Source organism: Sinocyclocheilus anshuiensis, unplaced genomic scaffold (genome assembly GCF_001515605.1).
Source record: "Sinocyclocheilus anshuiensis isolate Anshui unplaced genomic scaffold, SAMN03320099.WGS_v1.1 scaffold423, whole genome shotgun sequence".
NCBI lineage: Eukaryota > Metazoa > Chordata > Actinopteri > Cypriniformes > Cyprinidae > Sinocyclocheilus > Sinocyclocheilus anshuiensis.
This window is the reverse complement of record NW_015549610.1, coordinates 758,027-785,492: the sequence shown is the minus strand read 5'-3', so window position 1 is coordinate 785,492 and position 27,466 is coordinate 758,027. Positions and strand designations below refer to the sequence as shown.

The following is a 27,466-nucleotide window of genomic DNA, read 5'->3' as shown; positions in this document are numbered from 1 at the left end:
TTGGTGCAGTGCGTTTGCCTGGTTTGAATATTCCTGCTTGCTAGCACATCCACAATATAAAAGACGTAGCTTTTATGAAACGATCCGTGTTTCCATTTGAGCTAGATTTACAGAGGATTACTTGAGATGAGTATGGAGTAAACACGGAGTAAATGCACGGCTTTCTCGGGAGTTTTTTCGACAGGCCATTTTTTTCAACTTTGTTGTCGTATTATTAGCGAGCTAACGTGGCAGGTGAACAGGTACGTGTGACCAGGTTAACCTGCAAATGTAGTTTACGCCAGGTGCGCTCTTACATTTAGGAATATCAGGGATCTTTTCTTCATATGACAACAGCCATATCTGGATGGTTTTTATCATAAGCGGGGGAAGGATTTCATTTTTGATCACCAGCACGCGCTGACCATTAGCACTCGACATCTCGAGCTGTTCCAGTGGAGAAACGCGCACCGAATCCATCTTTTTCTCGGAAAGTAAGCAACACTTCTATCGCAGGAATCCCTTACTATGTGCCGTCAGCGCACGCGCGTCAGCTGAAAGCGCGTGTAGAAACTGCACAAACAATTGAAGACCACGCAAATAAATTAGTGATAGATCAAGCTTTGCAACCAGTGGGACGCGTTTGTCGTGGGAGGACCGTCCTCTCTTCATCAAAGACATCACATCAGTCGTTCACTGTCAAGGAGCCACAATAATGACAGGACTTTGACACCCGCGTCTGACACATTGACTAAGACACTTAGGGCAGATGTTTGTCAGGAAAATGACGCCGAGCCAGTCCAGTTTGTTTGGAGAGATAGATGACCTGCAGGATCTTACTTTCATCGAGAGACCCATACGCAGGAGCCTGAAGGTAACGTTATGTATAATATATTCTTCTCTCGATAAATGAATGCTAACTATTTGCTTCGTATAGGCTAGTTCTCATTAACTCTGTAACAATGAGGCATTTAATGATTGAATGCTTGCTGTATCTTAAGAGTGGAGGAATTTTTTGGACGCTCAGGTGATTTCTTTACGGAAAGACTAAAACAGAAAACGCTTCCGCTTATTTTGTTGCACGCGCCACGACTGTTTATTCTACATTATCGCGTCGTACACTCTATTATCTTTATTTGAAGTAGTAACTGTACTAGCATCCTTAGGGAAGGACGGGGGTTGCCCACTTCAGTCTGCTGAGTGACGCAGTTTCTGTCAGCTGTCCGCATCACCGCTTCGCCTCCTCGTTTTCGCTCCTCACCACTAAGGAATAGAGGATTTCCACTTCAAACCAGAACGTTATTCCTATCACTACCGCGAATTCCTTCACGTAAAGCGGTTGTTCACCTGGAGTTGTGTGAACGTGGTGTTGGGCGTCTCTGCAATCATGTACCTGGCAGCAGTGAAGTTGAGCAAGGATACTCTCTCATCTCTCAGCATCACGTATGCGGGAATAATGCAACGTCTACAGAGGGGGGTGTTTTCTGTCCCTGATCTTTTTTTAATGGGGAGGTTCCAAAAAACATCGTGGCTCTGAGAGCCCTAAAGTAATAGACTGGGCACCCACACATGGCTCCCGTCCCCCACACTATCTCTTCCCACGCAGTCCCTCTTGCCTTGCATCTTGCCTCCCTGCAGCCTCCTCACATATTTGGCTGAGTCATCTGTAAAGGAATCTTGCCCAGTTACTGGCCATTCTTTATTTAAGATGCACTACTTTTGCAGATTTTCGTCTTTGCTATGGAGACGCTCAACATTTTATGCTAATGACTTTTGCTTCCTTCTTTATTAGAGCACTGTGTCTTTTGTAAAGTGCTGATAGCAAGGCCAGTTTTCATAGCTGTTTGTCTTGTTTCCACTATTTGCAGACTGCAGAAGAGATTGACAAGCTCACTGTGGATGAAGATCTGAATGACATAGAGCGAGCAGTCTACCTTCTCAGGTAAAATATGACCCATTTGTGGTAGTGCCACTATGACTGATCTTTTCTGTTATTTTTTAGGGCTAGGTTTGTTAGTTTTGTTAGGTCCAAGTTTGCTAGATTAAATGCCGGTTCACACCAAGAATACAAACTAAAGATACATCCATACCAGTGAACGACAACCTTCTTTTTATTATAAGCGCAAGCTGCATGTCTTCTGACTTTTTAAATGCTTGATTTCTTTAAAGTCAACTGCATTCTGATTGGTTGTCAATGTTTTTATCGTTCATCAGCTTGAAAAAAGAATAATTCTGAATTCTATAAAGCTGTGATGTGACGGTAGTAGTGTCAGATCATTTCTTCCCTATTGTGACATACATCAGAGTTAAAAGATTATAAAAAAAAAAATGCATGGGAGGGACTTGTTTCCATCTATCGGTTGTTGATTGGATGGATCGATTCTCCCATTCAAACGGTCTCTGTTGCATAGACTTAAAAAATATAATGCAACCAAATGTCACCATTAATATTACCAATATACCTTTACTGACAAACAGGTGCCATTTTTATTTCTCTTGAAATATCTCTTGATCAAGTTTCAAACATAAACCTCTTAAGCCACATCATCTCATTCTCAGGTAGGAGGCTGAGGCCTCTAGGATTGCCAGTTTTGTTTCTAGTTAAAATTATGCCATGCTTTGCATCATTAGTCAAGTCTATGGGTCCCAGATTGTCGAAATCAGTTGTGCTCATTGCTCTTTCTTTCCACTCGACACTCTGGAAACTGTTTACCTCCGCCAGCATTGTTAGCTGCAACTGTTTAGCCAAATGTGTATCCGGGGTAAGCTGACCACGCAACAACTTCTCAATGCTTGCTGACTGGCACAGAACATCCAGCTCAGTGGGTCAGGGCAGGCGGTGTCATCGCCGCTGTACTAGTCTTATGAATAATAGATCTCTTGAATGGTCTCTCACTGATATCTAGGTAGAGCTACCATGCTCATCTCGAAGGACTTCGGGGAGTCACCACTCTAAAGTTTCAATGTTACTGTCGCTCAGATGCAGGTTTAGCATTGATATAGTGTTATCTGATCATTAAAGTTGAATAGATATGGTGCTGATTACTAGGGAGACTGAGTTAAAATTTGATCAGATTTCCCTAGAATCTGCACATCTTCGGTTTGTCTAATCTTACAGTATCATGAATTTAAAGTTAGCAAATGCACATCAGTATATTCTTGGTTAAACTTTGTTTTAGTCATGTTTTAGACAAGTTTTAAGAAGTTTAAGAACATTCCAAGCTGAACACTGAACCAAAGTTATAATAGAGGGGACACTTTTAATGACTGGATTTTATTTATACAGTATAGTGTTTGTTCTTATACCTGTTTATCAGCATTAAGAGAACATAAACCAATACAAAAGGGTACTTCAGGTAAATCTTATTTTAAAAGTGGTTTATATATCATGTTTAGAGGTGTAATATAGGTCTAAATGTAATATTTATGTATTTGAATTGCATATGATTTTCATTCATTCGGACATTAACAAGCGAGAAAACCTAACGTGATGCATATTTGTCAGTCATATATACTGTACATGAAACTGGTAAAATTTCTGCACTCCAAAAAAATATCATGGCATAGTTTATTATTATTAATTTTTTGCATCTATTTGAATTTATCTAAATAATCATGTTTTCAAAATGCATTTATTGAAATTGCTTAGAATCAACATAAATCTGTTTCAACATATCAACATATTTTTGAGAACAATTACATTTATTTAGTAAAAAAGCACGAACATGGATAAAATATGGCTAGTTGTGGAACAAGCAATATTCATTTAATTAGAATATATGAGAAATTGGATTTATTGATGATAAATGTGTAAACCTATACTGTATAACTGAAAAATATGCAGCACATTAATAGCATTAGTTTATTGATGCTAAAACTGTGGATGGAAAGTTTATATGCAATTCAAGTACATAAATCCTAAATTTAGGCCTAAATCTTTTTGAGTGTATATATTAACAGATTTTCATTTATCTGTTTGGCAGACATTTTTATCCAAAGCGACTACATCAGTCCTTGCATTCCCTGAGAATCAAACCACAACCTTGCCGTTCACTTTTTTTGCTGCGTGAATTCTCAGTTAGTATCCACCTTTTTCTTCAACGTGGAAGTAAGCCTATCGGTGAGACTTCCGGTTCATTAGCCGCTATAGGGAAATAACAAGAAGAATAACAATGTGCAGTAAACGGTAAAACTGTTTGCACTACATACCGGTGTGTTCATAATTAAGATAATACATTAAAATAATATGGTAAGACACACCAATTTTCAATATCAAGCAGCAAAACGAGTGGTTCTGTACAGCTAAAAATAGCTGGACACGGATGAGACCAGAAGCCAGACCCATAGAATTTACAAATGGCCGCGCCCATTTTAACGGCAAGAAAAAGGTGGATACTAGACATATTTTCACATCATCAGTCTAGTTAGAGCACCACTGTTTTTGACATTTATGGAGTCAGCTTCTATGGTCCCGCTCCCTCTATTCAGTTCTTGTTCCCTAGTCATAGACATTGGCCATTGACATAGACATTGGTTTCCTGCTACTAGAACAACATAGCAGCAGTTGACCTGTTATCTGATTACATGCTGTACACTTCCATGCTATACAGAGATGAAAATGCTTGGACCAAATTTCCAAACTATTTCTTATTATGCTTTTTGACCCAAATAGGCCTGTCGCAATAATCAATATATCGACTTATTGTGCAATATATGTACATGACGTCAATATTTTTTGGTGACGCAATATCTCGGCCATTATATTTACTTAAAAATTAATGTCATTTAATTAATTAGTGTTTTTTGCATTCCACTTGTGCCTGTGTCTTTTGCAGCTTCTCGTACATAACGTGGTGTAGTCATGAGGTGCTAGTTCAAATTTAAAAAATGCTTCTACAAAAAAAGTTTCATCTGCAGATATGGCCTTGTGCCTTTGTGCATACGGACATCTGACTGCTAAGTAGTGATTGTGTTTTTCAGCAATCGTGTGCACCCTTAATTTACAGAGAAAGGAAGGTCCGGGAAAAATCAGTAGATGGAAAAATCTCCATACAAGTTCTTTGTGCATTTTTCTTTTTTTGTACTTGTTACTTTGCACTTTTTGTTAGAAAATGTTTATTTACTATTTATTCAAGTTTTTTAAGGTATCTAATATTTTGATACTTAATTTCCATGATAAAATTCTTAAAAATGTAAAGTTTGTTGTCATTTGAAAGTGTGTAGGCCTTCTTGCATTATTATGCTGTTACATTATGATTATATATTCAGTGGCATAAAATGGTCTTTAAAATGACAATAATATCGCAATTGTTTCTGGGGCAATATATCGCACAACAAAAAGTTGTTATCGTGACAGGCCTAGACCCAAAACTCAGACACTTCCCTTTTTTGAAGGTCTGATTTTGTCCGTCTTTAACCTATAAATCTCTATATTGCTCCTTGCCTGTACTAATTAAGTGCCAGAGTCGGTCCACAGCCCGAATCCCTCGGGTGGCAAACTAGTTCTGAGAACAATTAAATTGCCCCTGTTCGCTGTCCTTTGGCACGTAAAAGCAGGCTGCCAGAGCATCTGTAAGATGACAGGAAAGAGAGTGCTTGTTAAGAAATGGATGAATGGTTAAAAGAGGAGGTGTTTCTGATGTGCAGACACCTCATATATTATGGTTATGCAAACGTGGTGCCATCTTAGTGAGACATTTTTAGCATTTTGCACACCTATTCATTTTGTATTGTATAAATCAATATCATATTTCAGCGTATCAACATTGTCAAGTTGTTTGTTGTCTGTGACAACTTTGTAATTATTCTCAATTATAAAGCTTGCATAATCCACACTGATATCAAGTAACCCCTCAGAATGCCCAATTCTCAGGTTTACATGAGGTTACATGAGCCTAATGTCATGATTTTGTTATTATCTCACTGTCGTACACAATGCTTTTTAACATTTCAAATGCTTTGTATGCCTTGCAAAATGGAATTTTGGTCTCTTTATCAGTGATTCCCCTGATATTCTATGTAGTTGAAGCTTGCATGTGTCATTGGGCTTACTTTGCAAATATGTTACACTATGCTACATAAATAAGAGATTATACAACTCTGGAATTGTGCGTTTCAGTAACAGTTTGAGTAGCAAGTAAACACTCACTGCCTTGGCCAGAGAAGTTGCTGCTACCAGCTTTTTGGTACTGTGAGTTTAGATTTTTCCATTCTGGTGTGCTGATGTCAGGAACAGCACTGAATGCGTCACTGCTCTTGCTGAGAGTCATACTGATGAGGCTGCAGGGTTTTACTGTAAGACATGGTTTTTGTTGTTTGTGTCAGGACTTGTTTGTTGGAATGACTCTGTTAGGGTATTGTACACTCCAGGTGTTTGTTTAGCATGGGCCCAGTACCCCTGCTCGTAGATGTCTGTAACTACATGATCTACATTGACATTCATTAAAGGGGTCCTATTATGCTTTTTCACTTTTTCAACTTTAGTTAGTCTGTAATGTTGCTGTTTGAGCATAAAAAAGATTTGCAAAGTTACAAAGCTCAAAGTCCAATTCAAAAGGAGATATTTTATTTAACAGAAATCAATTTTCAAAAACTACAACGCATATTTTCTGGGATTTGTGATATCACAAATACCGACGAATGGGATGAGACCTGGTTGAGCTGCACTAGAGAAGGCAACGAGTGTTATCACTATGTCGAAGACACGCTAGCTTTCCCAAGGTAGACGAACTTAGAGTGGTTACAATCATCCGGGTTTAAATCGCGCTCAAATTGATTTGATTTTGACGCAATATTTACACAGAAGCTCGCAGCAGGTGGCTATGGTAAGGGGCATGACATTTCCCGACCAGGCGCCGAGTGCTGCCAATCACAACACACACTGGTCCAGCTTACCAATCACAGCACATTTCGTATTTTAGAAGGAGGGCCTTCATTTGATACAAGAACTATTCGAGCTGTTCATGCCAGACTGAGGAGAGAGGTGTTGTAATAATGTAAAATATGTGAAAAATAATGTGTTTTTCGAACAACCTAGTATGAGAGCCTGTTCTAGTACACCCCCAAAACAAAATCAAGACTTTGTAAAAGAGCATAATAGGACCCCTTTAAAACATAGCCATATATTATTTGGATGATTTTTGGCAAGCAACACTTTTCACATACCATTTACATGAATTTGTCAATTTCTTTAAGAGCATTATGGAATGAAGGATGTGCACGATAGAAGAAAGTATCATTTGTAGGGAATGAAATGATTGTTCACAGACAGACTGCAAACAACCTGAGCTCTTCGTGTTCTTCCCAGCATCATCATTGGCCCTGTTGGGGTTGGAAGGATTAGTGAGGCTGCCAAATGTAAACTAATTACTAAGTGGGCTTTGTTTAGGTTTCATTACAGTCCTGCTGGCTCAGCAATCAACTGCCGACTCATTTCTTTTGGAGTGGGAGAATTCAAACAGTGTGTCACTTTTTGCCACTGCATGTTGCCTTCTCCGATTCTCTCACTTTCCTAACTTTGTGTTGAAACTCGAGACACACTTGAGCTCAGCCAGGGTTTGATGTGAATTGTTTTACTGGTCCCTTTTCAAAGATTCCAAACACAAGGTAAAGTGTTCCCAAAACGAGCCTTTCTAAACGTATTTTGTCATATAACCTTCCATAGGAAAGAAGATTATTGTTTTCCTAGACAGCAATGAGATAAATGGAGAGAAAACAGAAACTTTTGCATTCCATTTTGGTTTTCAGATTATTTCAGAGATATAGACCAATGTAGTCTCACTTTAGTTTCCTCTAGAGAATCAGATTTTCCTAAATCTGCAATCAGCAATCAGAGATTCATTAAGAATTCAAATATTCTTCACTAGATTCTTCCTAAATCAAATGATCTAAGCCAGTGTTACCTACTTTCATATTTTTGCTCTGTTCATCTAATTTTATAGCTCCATTTAGTATGCTACCAGTACCAATTATCTCATTTGTTTCCTTTTTTCTTTTTTCTTTTTTTTTTCTCTTTATTTTACAAGAAACATATCTGAAATCTCCATGAGGTCTCTTGAGCTATGAAAAAGCAACTTCTAAATGCAATACAATGTTCTACTATCTAGGCTGAGGCCATTGTGTATCGTTCACTCACCAGGGAAATCTAATTACAAATGCGAGTGTAGCTCTTTACTTTCTGACCACTTTCCAGCCAGGACCTGGCCGGAGCAAACAGAGACTCGAGGCTCACGGCAGTGGGATTGTGTTTCCAAACCATTCAGCACCTGGTCTTTAGCTGATTATGTCTTTCGTCTTCGTATAGATGCCAGCTGCTCTTCTCATTGCATGGTACCTCTGTCATTTAGTGTATAAACAGACTTTGCTGAGGTGCTGCACATTATTGACCATATCCAAAAAGTGCACAAAGCATGACCGCATTATTCTCTTCTTAGACAAACTTGGCAGCAGGTCAGGCTGTTTATTGGTTATTAAATAACCGTTTGCCAACAAAGGACACAGGAGGACAACCTATCCCTGAAAAAGTAATGAATACCTGTTTATGGTTCATTATTTAGAACAACAGCACACATGAGAGACTGATAGACATGAGAGTGTTCAGAGAGAACGTCTAGGAGGTTCAGCTGCACTAAGCTTTAGAGGGTTCTGCTTCAATGGTAAAAACAACTACAGCACAATGGTTCTATAAATAATCTGAGCATGTAGGCGTTTCCTTCACATTTATGGCTACTTGCACATTTCATCCAAAATAAAATGGCTAAAATGTTTAAAAAGGTAGTTAAATTAAAGGTAGTAATTAAAGGTCATGATTGTGTTGTGCAGCTTGAGTATTCAGCTCTTGTGACTGTACATCTTTTGTCAAATGTACAATTAATTTTTATGTCTAAAACTTTTAAGTGGCCAAAAAAGACTTTTGCATTTTTAATGATTTTAATAAGATTTTTGTCTACTCTGTTAAAGAACTTTCAGAGAAGCTCTTTGTAGTGGCTGTTTGTTTGTGAATGTAGACATATAGACATTGTCATATGTGTTCATTTACAAGTTGAGGTGAGGTTGAGGAAACTGTCTGTCTCCTAGACAAGATAATGCATCTACAGTAAAAAAAAAACAAAATTCAGTGCAGCATAAATGTGTGCACAACTGTAGTTCACTGGCATTTAAACCATTTACAGAAGGCATTTAGCAGACACTTATACAGAGAGCAACTTACAAAAAGTGCTTTGGCTTCACATAAGAAACCATTGTGATCAACAGATGGCAAGCATGCAACTCAGAGCATCATCTGCTAGAATAGGAAAGAAGTGCTTTCTGAACAAATGCAAACAAGTGTGAACTAATGGAAAGGGTGACCTCTGATGGCTAGCAGACGGAAGTTCATGGACCGGATTCGTGACAGAACTAGTACAAAGAAGCCTACCGTAATACACATACAATAAAACAAGCCAACACAGGTTGTTTTGTTAATTAATCCAAGCATGGTTTGAAAGAGGTGAGTCTTGACCCTGCATCTGAAGATTGGGATTGGTTCATTGTCCTATAAATCAAATCAGTGTTCTCCAATTTCCTTATTCATACAGTCTGCAAGGAGTCTCCGCCCACTTGTGAATAAAAACAGTTCTCGGTTACCATTGCTACCTATTGTTCTAATGGGGAAAATATTTTATAGATCTGCTATTTTTGAAAACAAAAACATTCCAAAAACTTTGTGGACAAGGAAATTGACATATTCGAATAATGAAAAAAAAAAAAAAGAATTACATTGGTCATGATTATTCGTGACTTGACTTTTTGCTGAATTAGAAATTCAGTAACAGCTCCACAGAAGTCAAATAGGGACCTCATTTTTCAATTATATAATTAGAATATTATTTTCAGCAGCATTCAGCACATAATCTTTCTTAGAAAAAATATATTCTGAAGAACATTTCTTTGGAATTTTTCAAAAATTGAGAATTTATCTTAAGAAATTGCTTAACTTTTTTCTTAAGAACATTTTTGTGAATGTAGCCCTTTTTTAAGGATACAGTTGAATAAAAGAAGCTAAAAGAGGACTTGTCAGTACAAGACTGCTGGCAATTCATAGTTTTCAGTCACATGACTGGCTCGAACTAAGACCTGGTGGGCAAAACATCCATAGAACTGCAGCACAAGCCTGTCAATTTTCCATCCGTTTCCAATCCACAAATATTTAGATCATCTCTCAAAAGGATAAAACAAAGATATGTGAACAAAATGCATTTTTGTCCATTTGCAATACATATAAAACACCCGCTGCAATATTTCAGTTAAAACAGCATGACGTTTAATACAAAAACACTTAAAGTGCCTTTAAAACAGCGATATATAAAGGCCAAATTCAGTATACACCTTTTTGATGATGCATACTTTATACAGGCAAGCAGATGAGCCCAGAGTATGAACACAGTGAGCTAAATGGTTGTTTTCTTTATAATGCTTTGCTATGGGAAAACATTTAATGTCAAACTTTGCACATTGTGTTTATATTCTGATGCATACTGTGCTTGCCTGTACACATTTAAATATCACTGTCTTACTATATTACTACTAATACAAACCTCGTAAAAATAACTGGCGGTCAGTGGAGGAAAGCCTTGTTTTGCCCTTCAGGTGAGCATTTCTGTAAGAGTGTGATGTAACTTGACATCTATGAATACAAGCACTTGAGCATCAAGATTGTGGAATCTCACAAATGAACAAGTGCATGTTTTCAGGAGACTGCATAACTAGAATAAATGTGGTACATGAATGTAGTGCATAAAATAAGATAAATGTCAGACTTCTCAAAACTTCTGAAATACAGCAGAACTACAACCATGTTATTTATATCACCGGCCATGTTTCTATATTGTTCAGTTCTGGTGAGGATGTCCAACAGGCCAGCGTGATCATCAACCTGCCAATCCTGGTGCGTCAGAACCCAGCGGAGACCTTTCGCAGGGTGGTGCCAAAAGTCAGGGTAGGCAAAACAGTATTTCATTTATTGCTTTTTGTTGTTAAGTTCCTTCTATGACTTCTTGGTACGTGCTGTTTGTGAATGATCATACAGAGTTCCTTCTTCTACACCAACAGGAAGTGCTCCATGTAGCTGGGGCAGATATGCAACTCGCCGCAGCAGGATCTTTTCTGACCGTTCTCCAAGATGACATTGTCCTCATCCAGACACACACCCACTCAATCTTGCAGATAGTTCTCCTAAATCTCGACCACAGGGACACAGGTTACCATTTTTTGAGAAAGCTTGTAAAGCACCTGTAGAAAGTATATACAATAAATTTGATGAGTGCTTATTATTTGCAGTCTTGTGAGTGAAATACAATTGAACAAACACTACTGTTCAAAAATATGGGGTCAGTATGGTCCTTTTCTGGGGGTTTTATTCAGCAAGGATGCATTAAATTGATTAAATGTGATGGTAAAGACATAATGTTATGTAAGATTTCTATTTTAAATAAATTTTATTTTATTTCTGTTTATCAAAGAATCCTTAAAAAATATATCATGGTTTTCACAAAAAGCAACACAACTGTTTTGATATTAATAAGAAATGTTTCTTAAGCACCAAATTAGCATATCAAAATGATTTCTGAAAAATCATGTGACACTGAAGACTGGATTAATGGCTGCTGAAAATTCAGCTTTGCCTTCACAGGGAAAAACGTCATTTTAAAATATTTTAAAATAGAAAAGGGTTATTGTAAATTGTAATAATATTTCACAATACTACAGGTACTGTTGATCAAATAAATGCAACATTGAATAAATTTCTTTCAAAAACATTGCTTAAAATTGCTTTTCATTTTACAGACCCCAAGATTTTGAATGGTAGTGTATGCCAGAGTGAAATATGCACATTTCTGCATGTCAAGGACACAATCAACTACTATGTCTTTATTTTTATTAGTGGTCAGCAATGCTTGGCTGGAAACGTTGCTGTCGGCAATTGATGCTTTACCAAAGGATACTATCAGGCAAGAGGTAATGACAGCTGCAGTATTTCTCCTGTCTGTCATTTCTAAACCCATGGGATATGACATAGAAATTAGCTATTAGTGTGAATTAAAATTGGATTTGCTTTGATTGATTGTTTGCACAGATTCTGAGTCCTCTATTATTGAAACATCAGCTCTCCCAGTCTGTCCCAGCACGTCTGGCCAGCTGTCGCATCTTAGGAAAGGTTGTTGGCAAGTTTGAGACATCAATGTGAGTTCTGCAGTGGAAACGCCACTTAACCAATCAATTAAGAGGACAGGAACAACGTATTATATGATATTCCTAATATAGAATAATTTTCTTCTTAACGTAATGATGTTTAAGGTGAAAAGTTTATGTTGGTTATTTGCTGACTTAAAATGTCTACCATGGCTTCTCTCTGCAGAGTGAAGAAAGACCTTTTGCCACTGATCAGGTCGTTATGCCAGGACGTAGAGTACGAAGTGCGCGCCTGCATGTGCCGCCAGCTGGAGAACATCACCAGGGGAATTGGGTAAAAAGATATGAAGCAGAGCTTTCGTTAAAAATAACATTTTGTTATTTGAATATCTAATGCTGCCAAATCTAAATGACTTAATCCTATATGGAAGAGTAGCAGTGTACAAATTGTGTCAAAGTTCTTGGGGGGTCCTCCTAACCGGAACACCCCCCCACCCCCTTAAAAAAAAAGAAAAGAAATAAAACCTTATATAAATATGATTAATATTTTTTTGTCTTATCGTCGGTATCATTGAGAAAACATATTGCTAAGATAAAAGCTTATTTTATGATGATCAGTGAATTAGGTGTGTACCAAACAATCACTAAGCAAAGAAGAATCTAGCCTAGGGGTGTGTGATATTGACAGAAAAAAATATCTCAATATTTTCTGGGATTTTATTGATAACGATAATCAGACGATATTTTGTGTGTTGCACTGTAGGCCTGCCTTAGAGAGCTGACTCCTACATTTTTTTATTTTAATTTTAAAACGTTGAATACTAATATTTGAAATTATTTTTAAAAAATGAAAAGGTACTTTAAAGGGTTATTCCACCCCAAAATGAAAATTTTGTCATTAATCACTTATCCCCATGTCGTTCCAAACCCATAAAAGCTTTGTTCGTCTTCGGAACACAATTTAAGATATTTTGGATGAAAACCGGGAGGCTTGTGACGGTCCCATTGACTGCCTAGTAAATTACACCATCATGGTCCAGAAAAGTATGAAAGACATCGTAAGAATAGTCCATCTGCCATCAGTGGTTCAATCTGAATTTAATGAAGCGACGAGAACACTTTTTCTGTGCAAAAAAAAACAAAAACAACGACTTTATTCAACAACAAACGCAAAATAGCGTACGTTGTTCAGTGTCAGCCGCACTACAAGGATACGTTTTCTACGCTTTGATTTGAACGAAAACATTGTATCCTTGTGGTGTGCGGCTGACACAGAACAACGTACGCTATTTGCGTCCAGCGGATATTCTCCAAAATGGAGCTACGCTGACCTAGAGAGACGAATTGTTGAATAAAGTTGTTGTTTTTGTTTTCTTTGCACAGAAAAAGTGTTATCGTCGCTTCATTAAATATTCTGACGACGTCTTTCATACTTTTCTGGGCCTTGACAGTGTAATTTACTTGGCAGTCAATGGGACAGTCACAAGCCTTAGCGATGACTAATCTGGACGCCTCTGATTGGCCACTGCATTCCTAAGCTCAACAGAATCGTGTGTGATTGGTTATAATGAGCAACGCTGTAAAAACGAGTAAAAAATAAAATGTTACATGAGCAGGAAATTTAATACAATCATCGAAACTTCATGTAATTTTCATTATAATACTTTTAATTCAAGTATTATAGCTTTATTGAAAAACCAGGGGACCCCCCAATTGTATTTTTTTTTTCTTAATTCTTATGGGAGGTCTGGGACCTCCCCAGCCCTCCCTCAATTCGAACACCTTGACTCATAGACATTAGATAGAAAAACAGAGTATATTGTATAATTTTAAATTGTAAATAACACATAGTGTTTGTTTTTATATACATTTTTTTAGTTTATGAGTATTTGTTTTTGCCACTTGTTTTGAATGTGAGACATTTTCTCCCACATATTTAAACCAAGGGATGCAAGTTTTTCACAATGTGACAGACTGATCCTTAAACTTAAGCACTTTGGGATATTCTGTTAGAAATAACATCTCCACTAAACATTTATGTGTACAGTATCAGTATGGATCATAAGGCAAGTTTGTCTATATTTGCTCTTTCCCAGGCTGGACCACACTAAGGTTGAAGTGCTCCCTGAACTGGTTGAGCTGGCCCAAGATGAAGCCAGTACTGTGAGACTGGCAGCTTTCGACACCATCATCAACCTCTTAGAAATGTTTGACAGTGGTAAGCCTCTCACAGTGTTTATTGAATTAATTGGATTCTCATGCTAGTTGTTCTATTAAAACAGAAATGACAACCATTAATTATTAATGTAATAAAAATACTCTTTATATGTGGATAAATATGTAGTTGATATTGTTGGTTTTAGTATCTTTAACAAAAATGAAGCTAATTTTTAATGCAAGACACTACAAGTAAAACCATTGTTTAAGTGTTTTTTTTTTTATTAAACTTTATCTATTTGTGTCAGTAGATTTTAATTACAATACATATTTAAAGACAGTTTTTCTTGCTGTTGACAGTATTTTCTGATTAATGGAGTGATAAAAAGACATTCAAAATCTTCTGAATGACCAAATTAAACATGAATTCTTCGTGATGGCGCCGACGTTGATGGCTGCCTCCGTGGCATGCTCCGCTACTCCGCCATCATTGAATCTGTCCTCTGCACTTCTATAACTGTCTGGTTCAGCTCAGCTACCAAATCTGACCTCAGAAGACTACAGAGGGTAGTCCGGACTGCTGAGCGAATCATTGGTACAACCCTTCCTTCTCTCCAAGAACTGTACTCATCCAGAGTGAGTAAAAGGGCTGGCAAAATCACTATGGACCCCTCACATCCAGCACACTCCCTCTTTGAACTGTTGCCATCTCATGAACACCTGACAATAACTGTGGAACACAATATTTATTCACTCATAGACTTATTTATCTAACACACATACTCAGTCTACATTTCAATTTGCACATAATATACCTGTACATACAACTGTCTATTGTTATATACCTGTACATACAATTGTCAATTTGTATATTTTTATTCCTTATTTACTTGTTCTATTTTTTTTATTTTATTTTTTATTTTATTTTTTTTTTATCTGTGTTTTTTTTTGTTCTGTCACTGTCATTCTGTTACACTGTGGAAGCTTCTGTCACGAAAACAAATTCCTCGTATGTGTAAACATACCTGGCAATAAAGCTCATTCTGATTCTGATTCTGATGAATTTTAAACCGGGCTTTATCCAGTGTTCATATTTCTGTTCTGGAATTGTATGCAGATTAAGGTGTATTACATTAAATAATGACTAATTTGCATATTTAAACATAATATTTCAGAAAACTTGTAATACAAAACAATTATCTTAATGTATACTGTAATTAATCACCTGGGGAGGTATGGTGATATCTATGTAGTGTCTTGCTTTAAGGAATATTACCAATGTTAATATCAGCTTTTCTGCTGTGGATGTCCGACAATCTGAAATGCAGTTAAATTACAGAGAAACAGAGTGGTGTGAAAACATTTGGACTTCCTATTATTTCACAGAGTACTGTTTGGAACACATGCTGCGTACCTGCTCATATCATCAGACACTGCTTCTTTTTATTTCCATACCTTTTTGCATGCTGGGACATCAGATTCAGATACTGGCATGTAGCTCCTTTGTGAAAAGATGTTGAAACTTGTCTCACACTCTTTCTCTGTCATCCTCTCACCCTCCCCTCTTTTCTGTCACCATTTTTCATAGATGACAGGACTTGTGTCATATTTCCCTTGGTGAAGGCATTCTGTGAAAAATGCTTCAAAGGGGATGAGGCAGTGCTGGCCTCCTTGTCCTTCCAGTATGGAAAGCTTTGTCACGGGCTCTCAGGTGACTGTCCGCTTCCTTTTTACGTATTTCTGAAATGTTTTAGGATTACAGTCCATGAGTCATGACATGGATTTTTGTATCTCTCATTTGAACAGAGTCTTTTACTGACGAGCAGCACCTCTGGTTTCTGGAGTTTTATAAGAAGCTGTGCTGTCTGGGTTTGCAGCATGAAAATGGGCATTGCGAGAGCCAGCCTTACCCATTGGAGCTGGAGAACAAATACGCCCTAGTGCGCAGGAACTGTGCCTACAACTTTCCTGTGAGTTTCCCTGCCTTGCATCTATATGTGTTTCGGTCTGAGGTCTAAACAAAATTGCCTTGCAGTTTATTGTAAGTCTTAATAAATGCTTTTGTTTTGCATTGCTTGTTTGGAAAGTTTATTTTTTTCAGAATAATTTTGATTTGAAGGCCTTTTGACCAACCAATTTTTTCAGGCTCTGTTATCTATTTTTAACATCTGTCAGTGGAGGCAAAGTCTTCTAGAACAGCTCAACAGCTCATTTGAGGAAATTAGACCTCTGTCTGCTCCATCATCAGTGTCTGAAGTGGTCCTTTGTTGTTAGTGTGGTTATATATAGCTGCAGTCGCTCAGAATAAGTTTGTGAACAGTCTGAGATGTAGGTGGCTGAAAGTTATGTCTAAGAAACCAGTCACTTTTTAAGAGGGATACAAAAGCATGATGAAAATGTCATAAAAGTCGTCTTCATGACTTGTATGTTATATATAAGTTGTTATTCACTGATGATGTTTCCTTTCAATGGGCTTTTCTCACTAAATGTTCATGAATGTGGATATATCAAGATTTTTTTTTTTTGAGTGACAAATTAAATTTTATTCCGTTCCTCTTGTATTTCGGAACACTTGAAATATAGTAAACTGAAATATAGTTAAATGGTCCACTTACATAATACTTTATAGTGTTTCTATTTTGTTGTTTTGGAGCTTCACGGCCCTAGTCCTTTTAATATATAAAAAAAAGACAATAGTTTTTATTTTTGTTTGAACTACACTATAGTAGATATCATACTACATCAAAAATACAGTAAAAAAAAGTAGTACTATAAAATATTATTACAATTTAAACTAACTGTTTTCTATTTGAATATATTTTAAAATGTAATTTATTCCTGTGATGACAAAGCAGCCATGATTCCAGTCTTCAGTGTCACATGATCCTTCAGAAATCATTCTAATAATATCTTATTATTATAGTGTTGAAAACTGTTGTGCTGCTTACTATTTTTGTGGAAACCATGATATTTTTTTCAGAATTCTTTGATGAATAGAAAGTTCAAAAGAACAGCTTTTATTTTAAATATTTAGTACTATATATATATTTTAAGATTACTTTCTTGAATAATTTATAAGCATATTGCTGTGTGTCTGGAGTCTTGTCTGTAGATTTTCTTCTCTGTATTTATTTTCAGGCCATAGTGTTATATGCCGATCCAAACCACTTTCTGTCTGAATTATATCGTACCTTCTCAAGTCTTTGTCATGATCCTGAGATTTCAGTACGGAGGACGGCAGCTGGTGGTTTCCATGAGGTACAAACTCAGAAACTTACTTATTTTTGTCATAGTACACAATGCGACTCACATTTTGACAGGTAGCAGTGCCTCAGTTCAGAATGTACAATACCACCTTTTCTAATCCCTCTGCATTAGGTGGTCAAATTGCTGGGCCCAAATGTGCATTACATACACAAAGAGATAATCGCTTTGCTGCAGGATGACTCATTAGAGGTGAGACCTGAATAAAGGTTTGTGTGTGTGTGTGTGTGTGTGTGTGTGTGTTTGTTTATAAAAAGAGCTTTCATCTGTCTGTGACAGCTTCAGTCATTTCCTTGGCACACTGTGCTGTGCGAGACATGGCAACTTTCTTCACAGAAAGATTCAGTCTTTCTCAGAACCTCTACTGACCGCTGAGTTCACTTGAACAAATAGCCGTCTGACCATTCAAAACCCCCTCCTCGCAAGGCCAACGGAGCTTATGTAACTTCTGTATTTGGATGCACGTTAGTTAGGGAAGAAATTCCCTTCTGGAGTGTGTGTGAATCAAAGAAATAAAATTGTTTGGTTCTGTCTTTGTAATAGATTAATGGAAATGAACTACTGTACCTGTAGACCTTAAAGGTGAAGTGTGTAATTTCTGCACCACTTAAATGGAATTGGAAAAAATGGCAGATTTTCCAAAAACTCCCACATTTGCAATTGATCGCAATTTGATTTGATATTTGAAAAAAAAATTGATATTTTTAGCATCAAAATAGTTACACACATCACCTTTAACATCAAACTACCAAAAATTCTTCATAGGCGCCAGACATACCGTGCCTACGTGTGTGTATGTGTGTGTGTATGAAGCTGTGTGCACAAGTGTGCGAGTCTTTGCGGAGGTTGCATGCAACTGTGTAGGATGAATGAATGCATTGCACCTCCCTAGCTAAGGCTAGAGTGTGGTATTGTTCATTCTGTCATGATCCTCTGAGCAGTGTTAGTCACACACTGCATTAGCATCCACTATAGTGCAAAGCTCCCTGAGCCATCAGACATAGTGATTTTCATGATTAATGATGATGGAAACACAACATTATAGACTATCTATTATAGTCAGTGATCTCACTCCAGCTTATCTCCAATTTTAGAGCCCCTTCCTGTGGTTGGCAGAAATGTGTTTCTGAAACATCTGATGACGACAAGGCTTTGTTGATTTGCAATAGCTCAATGCTTTTGAATCGGCAGGTATTGGATGCTCTGTTGAACAATATTCAAGAGACTTTAGAGCTGGCCACTTCCAGAGGGGAGGGAGCAGGACCAGAGAGCAAGGTACCTGCTTCATTTTTGATGCTTTTAGTTAGAATTTTATTTTGTGACTTTTTGTGATCTTTTAGACTTTTAGTTTTACCTGCAATATGTATGGTACTAATAGTAATAAACAAAATACTAAACATTTTATTTATGTCATGTCGTTTAAAAATATTTATGAAAATAATAATAAATTATTATTTTAAATAATAATATTTAATTATAATAAAATTATTTATATTTTAATTCAAATTATTAGCAAAATGGCAAGAACTGACAAACATAGCATAATAAAACAACACAGTATGAGGCTTTAAATACTTCTGATATTCAATATATCGAAATCTTTTAATGTTCAGAATTTGGGGTTTGTTAGAATTTTTTATGTTTTTGTAAGAAATCTCTTATCCTCACCAATGCTACATTTATATTGATAAAAAAATACAATAAAAACAAAAACATTGGAAAATAACATGTCATATAATAACATGTAAATATAATAATATTCATGTTCTATTTTAATATATTTTAACATCTTATTTATTCCTGTGATGGCAAAGCTGAAATTTCAGCAGGCATTACTCCAGTCTTCAATGTTACATGATCCTTCAAAATTCATTGTAATATGCTGATTTGATGCTCATGAAATTTTTTTTATCAATGTCGAAATTACTTGTGCTGTGTAATATTTTTGCGGAAACCATGATACATTTTTTTCAGGATTCTTTCATGAATAGAAAGTTCAAAAGAACAGCATTTCAAAACATTTTTTGTACAAATGTGAAAGTCTTTACTGTCACTTCTGGTCAATTTAATACGTCCTTGCTGAATGAAAGTATTGATTTGAGAGAAAAAAAAAGTGTCCCCAAACTGTTGCAATGTTAGTGTATGTCTCACTCTCACCCTTACAGCAGGTGAATATACCAGACTTGGTGCCTGCCTTGGTAGCAGCAGAACAGAAAGCGGCCTCCTCGCTGCACTGGCGGGTTCACGAGAAACTCCTGCAGTGCTACTCCTGTCTGCCCCGTGTCATCTCTGGAGACCAGATCTACTTCCGCTTCTTTCAGAGGATGTTCAGCATCATCACTACCAATGTAAACCTTCTACACGCACACTCCTTGCCTGTAGATTCTCTCAATTTGAATTGTATATTTAATCTGTCCTTCTGTTTACGCTGTTCTAGAATGTTCTGCCAGTCCAGCGGGAAACTGTCAGGACGTTATGTGTGTTCTTGCGCTATAACCGCAAACAGGAACAGCGGCAAGAGATAATCAGCAAAATAAAGCAAGGTAAAAAAGCAGGATCTGCTTATATTACATTTTTGTGTATGAGATTCAGTGAATCAGGACTGTCTCTCTTCTGAATTTAAGAGCTTGCTCAAGGTAGAAGCTACTGGAACAGGCTTCGCTATCTGGACCTGTGTGAAATGACAATAGACCTCTTCTCCAAGTCGTATTTTTGCAAACATTTCCTTATTCCAGCGCTTGAGTTGGTCAATGACCCCGTAGCCAATGTCAGGTGAACAGCTCACATTTTTTAAACTTTTGTTATTGCGTCCTTGTTTACTGTGCTGCCGTGACTAATGCTTTAACATATTACAGTTTATTGTTTGTTTTATTCAACCAAAAATAAACATTCTGGCAGGTACAAGCTCTGTTATATGTTACCCAAACTGAGATCCACCATCAAGGCAACAGACAAACATCTACTTCAGCAGCTGGAGTTCTGTGTGCGGAAATTGTTGTGCCGTGAGAAGGACAAAGATGTAGTGGTAACTTTGCGTAAGGTGAGCCTCTCATTATTAAAGTGCGGTCACATTAGCAAAGTTTTGGTGGGCAGAAATGATCCATGTATGAAATAAAGCTCACAGAGAAGTTACTTTCATATCAAGCAGCTTTCTGCTGATCATCACAGTGAATTCACTTAAACCCACTGCGAAATCTGTGAGAGGAAATCTCTCACCCTCACATAAATGACAGCATTTTGCCTATTAAAAACAGTAAATGTGAAGATTTTTAATATATTGAACATCATTTCATTAATAGAAGTAATTAAATCCTCAAACTGTTTTGTTATGTTTTCTTAGACAGTTCTGGAGCTGGACAAAATGGACATAACAGAGCCGGTATGAAAGATCTGTCACTTTTGACCCTTTCCATTTAGTTGTTTTGACGGTTTTTATAGACCATCTTCTTTTTCTGAACACTGTGAGCTGATTTTGTTTCACTGTTAGTGTTGAAAGAACTTTTTATATTTATAGTATCATAAAAGGCATGAAAGAGAGCTTTTGGATCAGAAAAAGGAGAAGGAGGAGACTCTTTTACTTGAAATGGTGAGCGATTTACCCTTTTGAATCATTTTATGAAGACGGCAATTGTTTTTTACACCAAAACAATTTTATTTGTCCAATTTTGGGCCTGAAAAGACAAATAGGTTTTTCATTATGTGTAAATTTAACTTTTTAATGTCAGAACAAAGAAGTCAAAAATATAATAATAAACATTACTGCTGTGTTTGTGGTTTTGTAACACATAGGAACTGCTAGAACGACAGCAGAGTGAGGCGAAACTAGCTGGAGATAAACAGTCGGAGAAGAAACGTGAGTGACGTTCATTCATGCACCCTCTCTCTTAAACTTTGGATGTTTTACTAGCTTACATATGTACATTTCTGAAATGTATGTGGCTGTTTACTTGTTTAGTTTATAATGCTTTTGTAATGCAGAACGAGACAGCAAGTCAGGCCTCTCTGGTAGTAAAGGAATGTCAGGATCTACATCAGGAGCAACATCATCCTCTTCTGCTGGTTAGCATCCTTCCTGATGTACATTAATGTTAACTGAATAACAAAAACATTGCATTTGTTTTACTATATACACTACAATTCAAAGGTTTGTAGTCAGTAATTGCTTTTTAAAGAAATGAACACAACAATTAAGCATTAAATTGATCTTAATTGACAGATTTTATGACAAATAAATGCTTTTTTTTTACTTTCTATTGACACTGAAGACTGGAGTAATGATGCTGAAAATTCAGCTTTGCCATCACAGGAATAAATTACAGTACATTTTAAAATATATTTACTCTATTAGAAAACAGTTACTGTATTTCTAATCAAATGCAGATTTTGTGAACATAAGAGACTTCTTTCAAAAACATTTTACAGACCTAATTTTTTTTAAACATTTTTACAAATGACATAAAGGTTCTAAAGGTTTGAGAATTGGAAGGTGCTTATTTTCTCAACACTGATCATGTTTGCAGGTAAGGAGATGCGGAGGGCCAAACTAGCTCGCAGTCGTTCCCTCACCGGTCATCCCACGACACCCAAGATGACAAACCCAGACAAATCCTTGTACGTAACACAATCATCTCATCGCTCTTGTGCTGCTATTGCAGTGGATTGCGCCAGCTGAGAATTTGCCATGACCCATCACCAGTAGTTACATAGCATATTTATACTCACTATTTTCTCCTTAGAAAAGTGAAGGATTCAGGAAGTTGCCCTGGATCGGGAAAGAGCGCCATGTTACCATTAAATGGTATCTAATCAAATATCATCACGAGTTATAATGACATGCTCTTTGCCGCAAACTGTCGTCGTTTATCTGTACTCGTTTGTTTTCCAGACGATAACCTGCGACCCCACCACTTTAATGTTGCTTCATCAATCTCCCCCACTCCATCATCCTCCTCCATGCCCGTCCTGATCCGCAGCAACACGAGCAGCTCTGTGGATCACCGGAGTAACGGGAATAAAGACACACAGTCTAGGAAGCTCTCTGTGTACGTAGTGCGATCCTGTACTGTTTAACCTTAATCTTATAATCTTTAATTAATCATGACATTTTGGGTGTAATCATTTTATGATTCTAAACTGGAATGATTCAGTCAGACTGATCTTGACCTCTGTGATGTTTTTCTATTCGTGTCTGACAGACAGCGGAAGTCAAATTCATTTGGAATGCAGTCTGGGAGAGAGTGATTACCACTTTGCCTTCTGACTTAAAGCCCCTTTCTACAAGACTTTTCATTCTGCAGCAGCAGTGTCCCTCCATTTTGATGTGTACATTCTCTTCTAAACCAGAAACGGCTAAAGATATGCTGGGGCATCAGTTAAGGTCTGCATTGATCCATCTCTTGCCTTATTTCACAAAAAAACTCGCAGCATATGTCATAAAACGAAAACGAGAGTTGAGGAGTAATTGAATGTATTTAATTTACTGCCTCATTATTTTGTTTCTTGTATTATAGCATGCTTTGCAAATTCTGTTTTATATTTTTGAAGTGGCTAAGAGAAAAAGAAGCACTATGTATTTTTATGATTGAAGAGTTTTGGAACTCTCCATCCCATCCCACCAATGAGATTGTGCCTGGTGCTGCCCAGCACCTGATTGATTATCGCCAACATCTTAGTACCCAATGAATAAAACTCATGTTGAATATGGCGTGCTTTAATGAGTAACATTTGAACAGCCTGTTAAAGTGCTGATAAGAATACTATGCTGATACTGACAAATCTCCAGAAGCACAAAAAACAAGTTACTTGTCACATGTAACATTAAACTGTGTGGTTAACACTTCATCGCGCCAGCAATAAATCTCCTTAATCAACCATTTCAGAAAACACTATACATTTACAGTTGTTTTCTTATCAGACATTGTATTGTTATTATATTATACTGATATTTTTGTTTTAAAACATTAAAAACACTATTCTGTTATATTACACAAATAAATGTTCAATTCTAAGTTGGTTATTCAAGCAAAACAACAGGTTAATCTATGAGTAGGAATAAGAATAAGTACACCACCATTGGTAGTTTCTCTGTTCATAATTAGTTCTTAGTTGGGTCGACGACACGTCCTATGTAGAGGATGCATTGTGTGGCCTCATGGTAGATGACAAAAATGAAGGGTCGGTTGAAAGTGAGCCTGGGAGGAAGAGGGGTCATAAAGAGATTGCTGGAGGCATCGGCCACAGAGCCTCCGGTCTCATCCACCTCCACAGTGACCTTCTGTACCACCTGGAATCAAGAGGCATTGGTCAATGCATGCTGGTATATCACATAATTTACTATATATATATTTTTATGATATATTAATGTTAAAGTGGACACCACAGGAATAAATTACATTTTAAAATATTCACATAGAAAACTGTTATTAAAACTTGTAACATATTGCAATATTACTGTTTTTATTGATTAAATGAATGCAGCCTTGGTGAGCATAAGAAACTTCTTACAAAAACAAAAAAAATCATACTAAGCCACAATTTTTAAACAGTAACGTACAGTATATATATACACATACAAACACATCAATGTTATGACAATACTTGTTAAAATCATGGTGCATGTAACTGGTAGACATGAAAAATGCATTGACATGAAAATCTTCCGAGTTTCCTTGTATTGTTGGAAAGATCTCACACCTCTGACAGTTTCAGGCCTTCATTGCTGCTGATTCCAGAGAGATCTGCAGTACTCCCGAAGATCTCTTTAATGCCCAGGCTGGGCAGACTCATACTTAGTGAGTTGGACTGCTTCAGTGAAAATCTGGGGAACTGTATCTCCAGCTTCCTGAGGACAGAGACAAAACTGATCTTTAGAGATCAACAGAAATATGTCTTGAAATTGCATGTTTCTACAGGGTAACTATAAACTGTTTCAAATATGTCATATGATATGACTGCTCAGTTTGGCTGCTCAGCACGAGTTTGATGGAGATTTGAGTCATTTAAAAAGACACACAAATTGATTTGTGAAAATGTGAGAGACTGATTACATGACTCACGTCTTTTTCAGCTTTTCAACCCATCCACGAAACACTTGACCAGTCATGGATTCATCAACGTAGGTGTAGTCCACATCTTCATCTGGAAGAAGGACAAGCATGGCAATGCCCTCCTCACAGGGCAGTTTCAGAATGCCAACCTTTAATGTGGGGTCATAGGCCAGGTAGTATTTGCCCGAATGGAGCATCATGGGCACTTGCACAATCTTATACTTGTTCACATAGAAACGCTCCTCTTGGGTGAAGGTAACGTTGAAGGGTTGCAGCCACTGACCTGTTAAAAGATCAAGAGATTATCTTTTTTCACATTCACTTTTTTGAAACTTATTACACGCCTCTCTGGAATACCTGATTCTGATTGGTCAATCGTGGCATTTAGTGGTCAGATGTTCATCTTGTGGATAGGCTAACTGTTTTGTACATTGTAATGGACTATTTTTCTTAGTTGATAGGTAACATTTCAACTCTGATCAATATTTTATACATTTATATTCATATATTTGGTAAATAGCCATGTAACAAGCAGGATAGTATACATTATCCCCTTACATATGATATTAGCATATATTAGAAAACAAAATATGCTAATATATAACAGTAATTGCAACTACTACCTGAAATATTAAGATAAAATGTTAATTACGACATTATTCACTTGTTTTTTCCTCACCTGTGAAGAAATCCGCACTGATGAACATCGCCATGCTTTGTGGATCTACGTTCTCCACCACATCTTTGACCTTGTCCCCTGTTCGGCCTCGTACGTAATCATCGATGCTCCCTTTGGCCTGCTGTCCATTGGCAAAATTCACATTTTGAACATCTGCATTATAAAACTGCTTAACCTGGTTGCTGAAGCCGTCATCTGCCTTGACGTCCTGCTTCATGAAGAGGCCAGTGGCCTGGATTTGAGCAGTGGTCTCCCTCAGCTGCTTCAGTAGGGTCTGAATCCGTTCTGGCTCTCCATCTTTCTCCATGGGGCCCACACCAATACCCTGTAGCAGCTCGGTGCGAGTAGCACCACCAGCCCCAGCTGCTAATGTGGCTAAGGCCAAGGTAGTCCCAAGGGTCGAAACGGCTACATTGTCATCATTTGAGCTAGCAATCTTGCTGTATAATCGGGTAGCAAAGTCTGCATTTTTATTGGCAAGCTCGTCAACATCTGTGGTTTGCCCAAGAACGGACACAGCAAGGAGAGATGCTCTGACCAAGAGGGAGAAGATGTCGATCTTCATGATGCTCTGGTGAAAAACATTTACAGGCATATTATTTATCATCATGAACCAAATATAGCTATATTATATAATATAGCTATATTATATAAAGCCTGACATATAAAATAGTTTATTTAATCTTTATACAAAATATAAACCAAATAAAAAATAAAAAAAAGAAAGCATATGTATGATATAGTGAGAATATGGAGCTCACACTCGAGGAGAACAAAAACATAAATTTTATTCATTTTATTGCAAAAAATAAAAAAGTGGTTTGGTGCAGATGATATCCATATGGCCAAAAAGTAAGATCAAATTTTGATAAGCATGTAATGTAACTCGATTCTATTTTTATAACAGTAAACATATGCTGACTGCTTACATAAACTACATTTATATATTATTATTTGAGGATGAAACATCGAATGATGAATGCAATGATTGAGAGATTTACAAATGTTCCTCAAAAAAGCCTGAACTATCATATTTGAGAAAAGAATTATACTAAAAGGCCTTTTACTTGCTAAAAAAGTGTGAACTATCAGTGTGTAGAAGGCATGCCTAATATTGCGCACATTTTTTTCAGCAAAGCTATGAACATGCTGATCATTTAAATGCCTTAGAAATGTATGTAGCCTATTGAATGTCATTTATAAAGCTTTACAAAGGACAAGACATAATTATTATTAATAACAAAATGTAGTATATGAAAGCCCACAATGGAAAACACACAGATGACTGTCATTGATAAAGAGCTGATCCATAAGCATGATTCTGATCTTTGAACTTTTGACAGGTCATAGCTGTAAACAAATAACACGATTAGCAAATGATTGGTTTATTTATGTCTATTATGTCTTTGTTTATGGCCTTTTCATTGTAAAAATCTCAAATACTAAGAGATTTTTTATATAGTTTGCGAAAACCAAATGGCAAATGTAGCTGGCTTACAATGCAGAACGTTACGTAATGACTGTAGAAGTAATCAGTCTGTCATTCTCATCACAGCCAGAAATAACAGCTAAACAAAAGCGTCGTTTGAAAAGGGATATAAAGGATATTGGGATATAAAGCTCATGAACAGTCATGATGATGACAGGGAGTTTGTTGACAATGCTACTTTAAGATTTCTTTCGCATACAGACTGCGCTAACATACAGGAAATGTTACAACATACATAGAAATGTTAAATAATTAAATACAGTGTTCATGTGCTTTAGCTAACGTTACTACAGACATGCACTGAGATTTAAGTAGAAATATGGCAAAATATATGGTGGAGGCCAAACTACTTACAAATTTCTGATTCGACGTCAGTGCCTAATGTCTTTGTTAAACGACTACAGACAGGGATGTTTCAAAACCATTCACTGCAAACACAAAGTAATTAAATCGACTAAACTAACAGTTCATATGATGTCGCATCAATAACAAACCGTTCGTACGGAGATTACGCAATATCCGCCCTTTGAGCATTCTTGATGAGGTACGCAGTTTACGTAACGTTATGTCCTACATTCATCGCAGATTATGGCATAAAACAAACAACGGTGCTTTGTACGGATATTTTGATTTTGAATGCTTTATTTACGTAATATTTTTTTTTTGCTTTGTGTTATTTTTTTT

At 36.9% G+C, this 27,466-nt stretch overlaps 2 protein-coding genes across 2 annotated transcripts; one reads left to right on the top strand and one right to left on the bottom strand.

Moving 5' to 3' along the window:
* LOC107659187 (serine/threonine-protein phosphatase 4 regulatory subunit 4-like) lies at positions 1 to 23,355 on the top strand. Its single transcript, XM_016448033.1, has 25 exons — positions 1 to 853; positions 1,848 to 1,921; positions 10,852 to 10,954; positions 11,068 to 11,215; positions 11,900 to 11,973; positions 12,092 to 12,198; positions 12,374 to 12,481; positions 14,244 to 14,365; positions 15,893 to 16,015; positions 16,111 to 16,274; positions 17,443 to 17,562; positions 17,683 to 17,760; positions 18,760 to 18,843; positions 19,734 to 19,916; positions 20,006 to 20,111; positions 20,193 to 20,340; positions 20,467 to 20,608; positions 20,909 to 20,947; positions 21,083 to 21,154; positions 21,358 to 21,421; positions 21,547 to 21,627; positions 22,089 to 22,179; positions 22,305 to 22,366; positions 22,454 to 22,610; positions 22,764 to 23,355. Exons 1-25 carry the CDS (start codon positions 749 to 751, stop codon positions 22,807 to 22,809), a joined length of 2,601 nt encoding a protein of 866 aa, XP_016303519.1. The 5' UTR covers positions 1 to 748; the 3' UTR covers positions 22,810 to 23,355.
* On the bottom strand, positions 23,263 to 27,325 carry LOC107659188 (protein Z-dependent protease inhibitor-like). Its single transcript, XM_016448034.1, has 5 exons — positions 27,137 to 27,325; positions 25,294 to 25,864; positions 24,624 to 24,897; positions 24,262 to 24,409; positions 23,263 to 23,851 (listed from the first exon to the last, which is right to left on the bottom strand). The coding sequence occupies exons 2-5, from the start codon at positions 25,856 to 25,858 to the stop codon at positions 23,663 to 23,665; spliced, it is 1,176 nt and encodes a 391-aa protein (XP_016303520.1). The 5' UTR covers positions 25,859 to 25,864; positions 27,137 to 27,325; the 3' UTR covers positions 23,263 to 23,662.
* Between the last annotated feature and the right edge of the window lie 141 nt (positions 27,326 to 27,466).

Excerpts from the sequence above, each read along its gene's own strand:
- LOC107659187 (XM_016448033.1), top strand. The coding sequence starts at position 749 with ATGTTTGTCAGGAAAATGACGCCGAGCCAGTCCAGTTTGTTTGGAGAG. Across the intron at positions 854-1,847 it reads CCATACGCAGGAGCCTGAAG|ACTGCAGAAGAGATTGACAA; the intron begins GTAACGTTATGT and ends CACTATTTGCAG. Across the intron at positions 21,422-21,546 it reads TAAACAGTCGGAGAAGAAAC|AACGAGACAGCAAGTCAGGC; the intron begins GTGAGTGACGTT and ends TTTGTAATGCAG.
- LOC107659188 (XM_016448034.1), bottom strand. The coding sequence starts at position 25,858 with ATGAAGATCGACATCTTCTCCCTCTTGGTCAGAGCATCTCTCCTTGCT. Across the intron at positions 24,898-25,293 it reads CAGTGCGGATTTCTTCACAG|GTCAGTGGCTGCAACCCTTC; the intron begins GTGAGGAAAAAA and ends ATCTTTTAACAG. Across the intron at positions 23,852-24,261 it reads AAGGCCTGAAACTGTCAGAG|GTGGTACAGAAGGTCACTGT; the intron begins GTGTGAGATCTT and ends TCTTGATTCCAG.